Source organism: Poecilia reticulata, unplaced genomic scaffold (assembly GCF_000633615.1).
Source record: "Poecilia reticulata strain Guanapo unplaced genomic scaffold, Guppy_female_1.0+MT scaffold_480, whole genome shotgun sequence".
Taxonomy (NCBI): domain Eukaryota; kingdom Metazoa; phylum Chordata; class Actinopteri; order Cyprinodontiformes; family Poeciliidae; genus Poecilia; species Poecilia reticulata.
In genome coordinates, this window is record NW_007615241.1 from 1 (window position 1) to 13,318 (window position 13,318).

At 39.5% G+C, this 13,318-nt stretch overlaps 1 protein-coding gene across 1 annotated transcript; it reads right to left on the reverse strand.

The window, feature by feature from the left end:
• Nucleotides 1-34: 34 nt before the first annotated feature.
• Nucleotides 35-12,003, reverse strand: LOC103461032 (small conductance calcium-activated potassium channel protein 3-like). Its single transcript, XM_008403352.2, has 3 exons — nt 11,418-12,003; nt 2,615-2,710; nt 35-497 (listed from the first exon to the last, which is right to left on the reverse strand). The coding sequence occupies exons 1-3, from the start codon at nt 11,811-11,813 to the stop codon at nt 57-59; spliced, it is 933 nt and encodes a 310-aa protein (XP_008401574.1). The 5' UTR covers nt 11,814-12,003; the 3' UTR covers nt 35-56.
• Nucleotides 12,004-13,318: the final 1,315 nt, after the last annotated feature.

Here is a 13,318-nt window from a genome sequence, read left to right on the forward strand (position 1 = left end):
CACACACACACACACACACACACACACACACACACACACACACACACTCATCTCTCTTACCTCTCGCACAGCGTCAGCATCCACGACGCTGTGAGCCAGAAAAGCAGGATAAACACCAGCAGCGTTCGCGCCGGGTGTTTGTTCATCAGTACCTTGAGAACAAAGCGAAAGGTGAAGTTGATGTTGTTGAGCGAGCCTATGCTCCTGTAGGAGGCGCTCAGGAGCACTTTGCTGTGCAGCAGGATGGCTCTGTGGACCAGGTAGAGGCGCAGGAACATGAGCATGGACAGCAGCAGCTCCATGTCCAGCAGGGCCTTATCGTGGTGACTGGAAATGCAGAGAGGAGCGGCGGAGGAGGAGTTGGCGTAGAGGTCCACCTCCCAGTACGAGCCAACTGGATGGATGACACAAACCAACAGCTCCAGGGTGATGACAAGAACCCTGTGGCTTGTTATAGCTATTCTCCAGTCCACCTCCTTGTGATCAATGATGAACAGCTAGAAGGAGGAACAGACGGAGAAAGAAACTGGTGAAAATCACACAAATTCACAACACTTCAGATGTTTTGCTCATATTTGATCCATGAGTCTCTATCTACTTGTGATCCTGCAAGCAGCCATGAAGTCAGTCATTTAAGAGAAATGAGTGTTTTTAGTGTTTCTGAAACACTACAATGAACTTACTGATCTGTGTGTGTAATTTACTGTTACATTATAGAATGCTGCTATAATAACTAACATGCAAATTATTAGTTTGCATTTTTAGAAGAAATTTAAGGCCATATAAAGAAAAAAAGGTCACTCAGAAATTAATAAAAATGTTTTGCTTTTGCAGAACATGCAAAAGTCTACAGCATAACATACAAAGTCTAAAATATTTTGTCATCTCTTAGTATTTTGCTTTCAGGCAGGATCTTTTATAATCTTTTACAGCAGTCATGATCCAAACTTCCTCACTTTCTGAAGGTCTTTGGGACCTTGTGGCTTGTTATAGCCACAAGCAACCTCTTTTTTTAAATATTTTTTTTAGATTTTAGCAGCCTCCTAATACATTTAATTTCAGTCCCTAACTATATTTAAAATAATTTGTTTTTTCCTGTCAAATTATGATTCATTCAGTTTAAAAAAAGACTTGTAACTCAAGTCTTTTGTCTCTTTATCAAAGAAACTTTTCCAAACGGACTTTAGGGGTTTCAGGAAAAAGAATTCAACGAACGAACGAACGAACTCACTCACTGACTGACTAACTAAACAGAAAAATCTGAATAACAAAGTAACAAAATACAGTAAAAAAGGTATCAGCAAAGCAAAGAAACAAAACAAACTACAGTAGCAGTAACTAGAAAAAAACAAAGGAAGGAAAAATCAACCATAAAAGAAGCAAAATAACTTCAAATGAGGGGTAATTTAAAACTTTTAACAAATACTGTATTTTTAAACAGTATCATGCCTATTTTGTTGTAGAACGTGTAGCAAAGGAATCCGATGTGCTGCCGTAATTTTATCTATAAAGTGGGAAAAAGTTGTTCGTTCAGGGATCACAAACATCCATCTGAGTTTTTCTGTTTAATATAGGAAGAGAAACACACAATCATAACGTGTTTATGGCGGAGGAGGAAAGACGTCACAGCTGTGCTATTATTGTGGATTTTTCTTCATCTTAATTCAACTTTTGCTTTTGCTTAACCACAGTCCTGCTGTGGTTCTTTGCTTTTTTACTGTGACTAATGAGGTTTGTTTCATTTTTATTCTCCTCTGTTATAAGATTACATCCAGCCTCCTACTTCAAATTATGATTCATTCAGTTTAAAAAAAGACTTGTAACTCAAGTCTTTTGTCTCTTTATCAAAAAAACTTTTGGGGCTTCAGCCTCCTACTTCATATCTGATTTCAGTTCTCTCCTTTTTCTTCGTCTTTATTTTATTTTGCTTTGTGTTGCGTTTCATGATTTTCCTCTTTAAATTATTGCCTCACCTTCACTAACGCCTACATTTCTGGATTTGTCCTCAGTAACGTCTCTAAAACGGTTTGTTCTACTGGCATAAGCCTTACTAAAGCTTTCCAAATTAAATGTTGCTTTGCATTTCAAAGGGTTACGTCTCCACCCTCAACCTTCCCTCCCTTATCTCCTCCTCACACTTTGCCTCGCGTTTATCAGGCAGATGCAAGCGAGAATACGAAACCAGCCGGCTGCTAACAAACTCAGTCCAAAAAGGGAAACGCAGCGTTTGCCTTTAAAAGTTCTCCACTGAACAAGCATGCTGCAACTGTTTAAGGACAAAGACTAAAATGTTGTCTCAGCTTAACCTCAGTCAAATCCCTTTATGTACACTGACTAAACAAACTGCGACAGCAAGCCATGTGGACCGGAACGACATCACAGCATGGACGCAATGCTCCTCCGTGCCGGGTTGTGTTCCCATCCAGACTCTTTTTATCCATACGGCAGAGGAAGTGCAGCTAAACACTGTTGAGGCTATCACCAGTGGACCAAAAGCTCCTTAAAAACAATTGTCATGAGGGATCTCAAACAAAACAAGCTAATTTGGAACAAACATTAAAAAAGTGAACATTCATTACAAAGCAACCAGCGAGAGGAAACGAGGGGAACTCACCCTGATGTCCTTATAGTGGAAGGCTATGATGAGGATTAGGAGACACCCAGTGGACAGGCTTATGGAGCAGTTGATTACCAAGGACACTTTTGAGCCCTAAAAAGACAACACAACAGAACAAGATTAAGCAAAGACAGAAGAGAAGACATTTAGTTTATTTCCCTTAATGTTTTTGTTACGCAGTTATTAGTGCCGTATATTATTCGATTAACAAACACACACTGATAACAAAAGCAGATTTCCACTGCAGTCGAAATAAGTGGCAATCAAGCTTTGAGTTTATTAAGGTTGGTGACATCGCAAGAGGCGCCGACTGTGGAAGGGATTTTCATGTTTTGAGACAGATTCTGTCTCAAAACATGAAACATGTTCAGCCTTATGCGTTTGAGTCCACTGATGCCCAAGTTATTGGTTATTGGTCCAATGGCTATAAATATTATTGCAAAGCTTTGTTTAGAACAAAGTATTTATTATATTGCATTGCCATATTCCAGGTGTGAAGGGTTCGCTCTGGATGGAGGAACACGTCATAGCCAAAGAGTCTGGATGAGACATATTTGATGCTGCTGTGGATGACGGCCATCATCACCAGATCACTTGTCTGAATATTTCCACCTGATTGGTGCCTGTGCATATTTGTTGCTGGTAAAATGAGTGAATTCTCCATGCATCACCTTGAATAGTTAACTGGTGATCTTCCAGCCACTTTTGTCCAAACAACTTCTCTCCGACAGCCAAAAACTTGGTACTTTTTTCTTATGTTTCTCTTGATGTCAATTGGAATGATGGCCGTCGTTTATTCTGCACTGGGCTCGTTATACTTTGTACTTTTGCCTGAAAATAACTTGGCAAAAGTAGCGCGTAATTGTGGAGACATTGAACACATCAATCAGGTGACTTGGTTTTTGTAACAACCGAATGAAATCGGACCATTCCAGTCGGTCTTGGTCCTTTTTTGCAAACCACTTCCATTTGTTTTACTGTTGTCAATGTTCTTAAACTTCATGCAGATTTATCATGTATAACTCCACTATTTTGCTGCTGAATACAAGTAAACGCTATTGTAGAAGGAATTTAACAAGCAAATAATTAGAATAAAAACGGAAAATGCAACTGGACCAGCTCAAAAGAGCGCTGATGTCAACAGAGGTATATGGACTTTGAAAGTTGGGATTGTACGCTGAAAAGAATTTCCACTTTGCAACAAAATAGCAAAAGAAATGATTCATATTTTACTTCCCCTTTGTTCTAATTTTCGACATTACCGTTGAATTCTTGATATAAATCATAAGAGCTTTGTGTGCTTAAGCACCTTTATCATGTTTAAAGCCTCGAACCTCCAAAACCCAGAGCGATTGTTCTAATTTCCTTGTTTTTGTTTTGCTTTGATTTTTACTGCTAACTGGGCGTGTTAATGTCTTTAAAAAGCAGCCAAAACCGTATAGGTCAAGTTAACCTTCCCGTTTGTGATTTTATCGCTTTCCCTACCATGGCTCTGATGTGCGTGGAAAAAGAGGGAAAAGCAGGTCTTAGAGCTTTATATATTGCATTTCGAAGGCTGAGGTTGCCTGTGATGGAGGCTGATAATTTTTTTATTTTTTTATTTTTTTTAAGACAGACAGAAAACATGACCTAACATATGGTTACTGTTAAGCTGTTTGGTGCTTCAACTGTTTGCACATGTCTGGAAAATTGTACGATTTGTAATAAAAGCCCGCGTGTCCCGGTGGCAGCACGTTGCAGTGTGTATCTAAAGATATCACATACTTAGAAATTAACGTGTCAGTCGACCCAAACGGCCCATTAGCATTGTTGAAAACAATATGCAGCAAGGAGGAAATTATTAACTTCTTTCATCTGACAATCTGGAGTTACTGTTTGCCAAGAGGGAATGTAGACAAACAGAAGGAAAAGTTCTTAGAGTGCAGAAAGGACAGCTTTCCAACGAAGAAGCGTAAACCTGAAGCATCCCTGCAAAAGGGATAACTTAATTAAATCTAACATCAGAAAGTAAGACAATCGCTCCACATGTCCAGAAACCAACACAATTCAGCTTCATTTTACAGTATCGAAGATAAATTGACGTTAATCGTCCCCAGCAGAATCTGTAGCGGAAGACAAAATATGGTTTTCTTATCCACATCAGTGTTTTTTTTTTGTTAGATAAAAACACTGACTGGAAGAAAATACTGAAAAACCGAATAAAATATCCAGTAAAAGGACCAGAAGCTTCTGCGTTCCTCAGCAGCAATCAGCTTCGCCACTGGGCCAGACGAGACGCCAATCAAAATGTTAGGATGTTTAAAACTCTGGAGCTATTTTTGTTTTCAATCCTTCAAATTTAAACATCAAAAGCTTCCAGACCAAATGTCGAAATAGCATCACAATAACATCAGATTACTGTCTCCTGTTTTCCTGCAGTTTAGTTTACAATTAGTAAAATGATGTCCAACTCGGTCCTTTAACTCTGTCAGCTTTTTATCTTTACGCTGTGTTAATACATTTTGCTCTGAAAGCTGTGCTCAGCTCCTGTTTTTAATGATTTAAACTGATCAGCACTGATTGTAGAGCCTTATTCCTGAACAGAGCTGGTGATATTAATAGAGCTACTGAAATAAATGGTATTATTTCTGGCGATAAATTTTCTCCATGCACTGCAAACCTTGACAAAAACACTGGGCAAAACACTGGGCAAAACACTGGGGAGAATTAAGCAATGAATAAATGAATTGTTGATAATGACTTAACGACGTGGCTGTGTCTTGGCTCTCAAGTGGTGGAAAAGCAAACCGGTTCTTTTACAGAACTGGCTCCAGCATCAGTCATAGTTAAAAACTGGAACATCTCCGGTGGAAAAGTTCTAATCGTTAATAAATAGTTTCAAATGAATTAAATCAATTAAAATGCCTCACAGAGGATATATTCTTTGGAAACTTAACTCCGAAGACATAAATTGTGTTTTCAAAACATTTTCTTTTTTAAAAAAAGTGTTCAATTTGGCTACTTCCTATAGGTAAAGCCTTGCTAAACTCCACCTCTGCCTGTACAATGCAAGAATTGATCTGTTTTATGGATCATTGCTCTGCATTACTGGTATTTATGCTCGTATTATCTACCTGTACTATCTGAAAGCTTCACAAAAGAGCAAGTTGAGCTGATCGTTCTTCTGTTTCTGCTCAGAGGATGCAACAGGAGCCATTATGATCGTCGTCTTTCCACATGAAGCTTGAGCAGAGATTTACAATAATTGTGTCTAATGAAAAAAAGGAATAAATGATTGTATAATGAACTGAACTGCTGAAACCAGCATGCTTGTAATGGAATACTTTCCACAGCAGGAAGCTGACAGCTGGAGGCACAGATGCACACGCTAAGGTCGGTTCGCGAGCCGAAGGAGGAGCCGAGCAGCGATTCGCCGCACTGCTTCATGACAGCAGGTTAAACGGCACCTTTACCCGTGAGTCATGCATCCCAAAGCAGAGGATGAAACTTCGGTGGAAGATTTAAACAGGATGTGGTTTGCGCTTAAAAAGAAAATTGCAAACTTTCAAACTCTGTGAAGCCAGAGAGTGTTGGTGGTAGTGTGTGACGTCCATTGGCAAGGCACGTTGTTTTCCACAGCTTCTGCAGTAGCATCCACGTCGTCTCTGCGTCTCATCCAGAACTAATTAGGAGATTTCACAAAAGCTCAACATTTCACCAAGTGTCGGCAAACACTTTGCTGAGTTTCTTTAAATGTTTTCTTTTAGAAAAACAATTTGTTTTTAATGAGTAAAGCAAATTTGGGTTAACCGTGAAAGGCATTAAGACAAACCACTGCAAGCAGGAATGGCCACCCATCACGTGACTTTAAAAGAAAAATGAAATCAAACCACTAAAAGCAGAACAAACAAGTGTAAACAGTGATATCTGAAATATCAACTCCCAAAACCGACTGTCCTTTTCAGGATATTTTTTAAGATTAATTATCATGCACATTATTTTAGATTTTTATAATTCATGTTCAAGAGAGTTCTTGACTATCAACATAGTAATGCAAAGAGGCAAGAAAATAAAAAAAAACTCTTCAAAGTTTTTTTCTGTCCTACACCCTGGCTCCCCAAAAGTCTAATTCAAAACTCAAACATAGCTTGGTGCTGCAGACGCCTACAGTAAACACCGTAGGAGTTAACCCGTAACAGAAGTCTAACGCTGTTCAGAGCTTCAGGCATGTGCTTTGTTTTTATGAACACAAATGAGCGCTGCAGCTCATTTGAATAAATTCTGCACTTTGCTTTGAGATGCAGTTCAGCAAAATCTCCCTGACGGCTGTCCACATGTGGGACAGGTCTGACTCACGGCCCTGTTCTGGTTGTTCTGTGCCACTAAAGAACAGACTCATCTGTAATAAGGGGGACACAAAGTTACACAATGGTCTGGGATTCGCTAATTTTGCAAAATGTTTTCACACTGAATGACATTATGGTTTTAAAAACTGTGGGTGTATTACAAAAGAGTCAACATTGACCTACATTTTCTAACCATAACTAAAAAGCTCCAAAATCTTGCAAAAAGAAAAAAAAACATTTTTCTAAAAATAAATAAAACTTTTACATTGATTTAATAAACTTTGCAATGGACAGCGTCCCAGAAAACCTTGTTTTTGCATCACAGGCTGTAAAGCAGCTGCTTCATGCAATATGGAAGAAAAGGTGTCAGCAGACATGAAGACACATTGGATGACAACTTGATGAATTCTGCTGTTGACTATCGAACAGCATAATATTCTCCCCATCATTGAGATGATGTTCTTGGTAATGTGTGAATTTACAGTTTAGTTGTGCGTATCGTAGTACTTTTGTCAGACCTAATGTGAGCCCACACATTCATGATTCACCACAGGTTGCGTTTGCAACCTTTGATTACAGTGTTTTTGAAAAATTGCGGTTCCGTCACCTTGAACTTTTTGTGTTTCCTGACATCACAGCCACAACCTTTGTGATAGATAAGCACACTGTAGTGCACAACTTGGAAGTGATACATGGCTATGTGATGATAGCCCTAAATACAATATTGCTAAATGCTTTGAAAAGTATGCTATTTAGCAGATAGAAGTAACCTGTAGGTAGCAATTTGCTACAGGAGAGAGTTCTATAGGGAAGCTAAATAAATATGCATGCCACGTGTTTCAGACTTTCTTTGCAGAAGTATGGAAAATCTTTTTCAATATAATCGTGGATTACATTGTGTTGCTCTATCACGTAAAATCTCAACAAATTACATTAAAGCTTGTGGGTGTAACGTGAAAAAAATGTGAGAAGGTTCAAGTGGTACATGGATTATTCTGGCAAAGCGTTGTAAACAGCGTGTCACGTCTGCCTCGGACATTGTTGCAGCTGTCGCATGTTTTCAACATCTGAAGCGGTTGATTTTGGTTTCCGCCTTAATTTTCATTTTCTTCAGGACCGTGAGTCGACACGTCTGGAATCACAAGTGCCTGAGTCAAAATGATCCACTTTCCCTGTGAAACGTGTCAGGTCTGCTCGGCCAGTCAGTCGCGGTGGAGTCTAAAACCGTAAAAAGGCTTTTCAAAGGAAACCAGACAAAAAGATGACACGAGGTCACAAACAGGAGCACACGCTCATTGTGAGACGCACAGCCAAAGTCAGGATGGAGAGAGACTGTTCAGACTGGTCATACAAACACCATAATTATAAACTAAATGATGTGGAAAGATAGCCTGGAGTGCTGTTAACAATCTTGCTGCAGGGGAAGAGGTAAAATGTGGAAAAATGTGACTTAAATAGACCTGTTTTCATGCAAAACCATGTAAAAGTATGCTCAAATATAACTTTGAGGGCTGCTGATATCTTTGAAAAAACAGTCCCAAATCTGCTGCGGCAGACTTAGAAATGAGGTTGTATGCTTTATAGAAAATAAGACTAAGACACTGCAAATCTGTTGCGTTGTGAAGTAGTTGCTGCTGACAAAGAGCCATGGCAGTCAAGCTCTCAGTCATGACTTGGATATCATATAATGTATTAAGATGAAGGATAACAATGGTTATATAAGCCATTCAAATCAGTTGTGCCGAGTCTCCAAAATAGTACATTTTAACTGTGCAACAGAGCACTTTTCCAGTGCATCAACATTTCCATGGCACCGCAGTTTTATGACTGTTTTTCAGAAATGATTGGATAACACCTGTTCTCTGTCCATATTGAACTGGAAAAGAAAAAAAGCCTGAGTTTTTTTTTTTTTTTTTGCCAGTCACGTCTCCAGCTCCAAACTCCCCCAACGAATGCATCAGGTGCGTACGAGGGGTCCCCACTTCCTCCGAGTCGCTCAAAGACGTGTGGCTGATGTTTGCTGGAAACGTGAGGCCCTTCGACACTGTAATCAATCACCGCCACTTCGCGGGACGAAAGGGGTCGGATGCTCTGCGGCTCGCATGAGAACTTTTTTCCACATGTTGAGCTGGCGTGTTGCTGCTAAGAAGGTGGAGGGTGGAGGACGGGGCAGAACGGGGGGAGTTAATAATTGGTTGATTGTGTGGCCTGGCATTGTTATCCAATGAGATCTGCATGTTAATGTCAGGCTGAGCTACCAAAGTGGAGATCTGGAAACAGACTCACTAATCAGTGGGTCAGAGGGGGTCAAAGCCCAGGTGCAGAGTCTGTTGCCAAACTGCATGGGGTTTATGTTGCCTGCTGATCAGGAAACTCCTTATGACAGCAGGAACAAAAAAAAAAGTTACTGTGGACTTTCAGGAGTTTATTTATTTATTTATTTATTTATTTATTTATTTATTTATTTATTTATTTATTTATTTATTTATTTTTCATTGAACATAATCTTTGGAACTGAAACTTGTCAAGAAAAAAAAAATCAAAGTCTCTCGACTTGAAGCGGACCAAGTCAGAAAGCTTTTCCTCTCTGAAAGTTACAGAGAGAAGACTCTGATCCTGTTCTCAAGATTTTTAACGCTGTTTTTGTCTGTGATTACTGTTTTTTTTTCCCACATATTCACATGAAACTTTGGCATATGAAAAAATACAGAAAAAATGATGTTTGAACCTATAATTCTTTGGCTGATTAATCATATGGTGAACTCAAATATATCTCCTACAATCTGAGACTCATTTTGTCTAAAAGTTGCCAGTATGATGGGTTTAATTAATGGTCCTCCATTCTGTTGCTGTCGATGTATCACAACTTTTAATCGTCTATAGCGGAAAACTTTGGGAATATTGAATACTTTACCTGATATTTGCTTTCTGTTTCTCTTTATTGTCCTCTGGACCTCATTCCCTTCTGTCCTCTGTCTACTTGTTCTACCTCTTACCATCTTAACTTTTCTGGGTTTTTTTTTTTTTTACCATCCTTGCACTTTATTCCTACAACTGATATTGTCTGTCCAGGATGATATCTTATTATTTAGTAATTAGGGAAAGCAAGACTGAAATAAATACTTTCATAATCAAACAACACGTCTGTTTCGGTTAGGGGACGGCAATTGTCACATTTTCTATTTTGAATGTGAAAAATATACAGTGAAAAGAATAAAACTAAATGACAATGTTCCCAAACCACTTAAACTGAGCTTGCTGAGTTTACTGCAAGCTTTACTGTTAGTCCGTGGTTTCCTGAGATAATCAGTATTGTGTTGACATTTCAAAATAGGCTTAAAAACAACTACAGTATTCAGCAGCACAGTTAAAATACCGATTGCAGCAAATCCTCAGACGTCCAAACCCCATAAATCCTCTGATGGCTCCACCTCATACAAAATTATTTACCAACAGCCAAAAAACTATGAACAATGGTGATAAATTAAACAATGTATCAGTGCTATTGGATGTTATGTGCAAAACGTTCAATTCTAAGAGCAACTAACAGTACCTATAAAAAATACAGTTCATTTAATCATTAATTTCTTTCAATTCTCAGCTACTTTATATTTTGTTTTAATGCCCATATAAATTACGGTACAAATGAAAAGGAACCATTATAATTTCACTGAACTATGAAACTTGACAAAGTCTGATCTATTCTAATGGAGCAACCAGATTGGGTGGTTTAGTTTTTGTCTTTTTGAACAGTATTTGTTTTCTGCAGGTGGTTTGATAGGCTTATTTCCAAAAACAACAGGCTTCCTAATAACTGTTGTCATTACTTTTTATTGTGACCGCAAAAAACGCAACTAATTATTTGTGACACATTTTTAATTCCATATTGACCATCCCTGTATTTCAAGTCAAAAACAGAATGTAATACTGAACGCAATAGGGAAAGTGGAGCATTCACCCATTGCACAGTTTGTTTTTGCTTTTTCTGTTTTCTTGACAACTCCTTAGCCGTGAGAGTCAAAATATATCCACATTTACAAAACTCTTATCTTAAGAACCCGAATATTTGAACTGCACAAGTCATTCAGATTTTATAATGTTATGTTTTTCTCCCTGAATCAGTGTACTTCCTCTGGATTTCAGAGATCAAATGTCTGTTTGATGTCACCTAAAGTTCACGCAAATGTAGCATCATTAGCTTCCCAACATGTTCAAGGCAGGGTGGACATTCTTTTATTGTGTCCTAATATACATGAGTTCAACATACTGAGTAAAGGAAAAGTCGGGGCAAAAAGAATGGAAGTAATGTCAGATCCAAACTAGGAAAATAAGCAAATGATTAGAAATGGGAGATTTTGTCATATAGAAGTTTGTCTACATCTGATAGTAGTGGAGTGTGTGTGTGTGTGTGTGTGTGTGTGTGTGTGTGTGTGTGTGTGTGTGTGTGTGTGTGTGTGCGCGCGCGTGCAACCTACCGGTTCGTAAACATAGGGGCATATTTCGGCGTGGATTATCATCAGCAAGATCCCCACCAGAGCGGTGCCCAAAGCCAGCGCGCAGAGGCGTTTCTTGTCCTCTATCAGAAACTTTCTGTCTATCAGCCTGCACAGGTCGTCTCCCTCCATGTGAGTCACCCGCTTCCCCAGGGGAGACAGCGGCACTGAAACTTCTGGGGAGTCCGCGCAGTTTCGATTGATCAGCTCGTCGCAGCTGACGCAGTCCATCTTGCTCGACAGGCTGCGGTTCGTCAGCTCCATCTCCAGGGCGCACACCAGACCTCGACCGTCCCCTCCTCGGCTCTCAGCTGGAGCCGCTCCGTCCTCCGCCCGGCAGCTCCCCGCTGCTGTGTCCTCCCGAGTAGGGGAAGGCATAGCCCGGTGGGAGAGCTGCGCATGGGACCTTCTCCTGTTTGTTGCTCGCTGGAGTTACGGAGTCACAGAAACGCCTGGTCTCCTCTGTGATGCTGGAGGTACCCGGCGACGCGTGGTTACACTCACTGATGCCATCTGCACACAGTTCGCGGCTGCGCGCACTTATTTGCTTATTATTCCAAGACCGTGCGTCAGCACGTGCTGGTGCGCTCGAGGGTGTAAGCTTCATGCGTGATGTATTCTGTAGGTTTCCTACGCCCCTTTACACGAAGACCCAAAAAGGCAGCAAACTTTTTTTCTTTTTTAAATTACAACCAACTGCAACGTGTTTTATTTTGTCTAATGGACATAAAACACATAGTAATTTTTTAAGTGGAAGTAAAAGGTTTTTGGAGATAAAACTTTTCAAGGGGTGTTTGTTTTTGGTCCAGTTTATATTACAAGAAACACACCAGACCGCTGGGAATAAAATCGAAACAATTTTAAAGTTAAGAGACTAAATATTATCCCAGGCACTATGAATGTGGCTAGCTGGAGTGTAGAACAACTCCAAAGATAACAAAACCATTGTCGTCCACCCACCATATTTTAGACAAACACAGCATCAGTTTGAGAAGCTCCAGAGACCCACAGCTCAGGTAGGAGCTTTAGCCTTCATGCGAAAAGCTACATGTCAGGGAAAGTCACATTCAAAACACCATCTCCGTGTTAAAACAGGGTGGTGAAAGTATTATGCTGCAGGCATGTGAAAAAAAATTCATTAGGGGTTGAAATATATTTAAGGCAGCCATAAAAGCCAGAGAACAGTCCGGTGAGCACAACAAATCTGTTTATTGTTTGTTCTCTAATGGAAACAGAGAATACAGTTTCTTCCATTATACAGAATACTTCCATTATTTACTTGTAGAATATTCCAGAAATATATCAATTTATCTACTGATGTAGTCAATTATTTATTCATAGCACAAATTTTGGAGTCAAGCCCTCCATGAGATAAACAAGGAAGAATAACGTCATGGCCTTGGCTTGACACGCCAAACACACAGGAGTCTTTCCCCTGCAGCATCCTGCTTCTGATGAAAACGTCTACAACACAGGATGAGTTTAAGTCGAGTTCAAACCAACAGGTGTTCCCCTTGCAAAATACTTGAGGAAGAAAACACACAAACTCGCCTTTATACAGGAAACATTCACACGAGAAAGAAGAGCCACAGGCTGAAGAGTAGAGTAAAAAATTAGTTTAATCTGCAGTAAAAGTTTACTGCAAACGGTAAAAACAAATCAAACACACAAGCTTAAAACTTTTGAAACAGTGAATAAATATTCATCCAAATCACAGAATTGGTGAGGAAAGCATGGATTTGAATCTGTCTTCTATACAGCGGCAGCAGATCATAACAAGGATTATTTACAATAATGTAGGAAGCAGCCAGGCAGCAAGAGGCTTTGTGAAGTTAGATTTGCGATGTACAGAGGCTCCATTTCATAAAAAAAAAAAAAAAAAA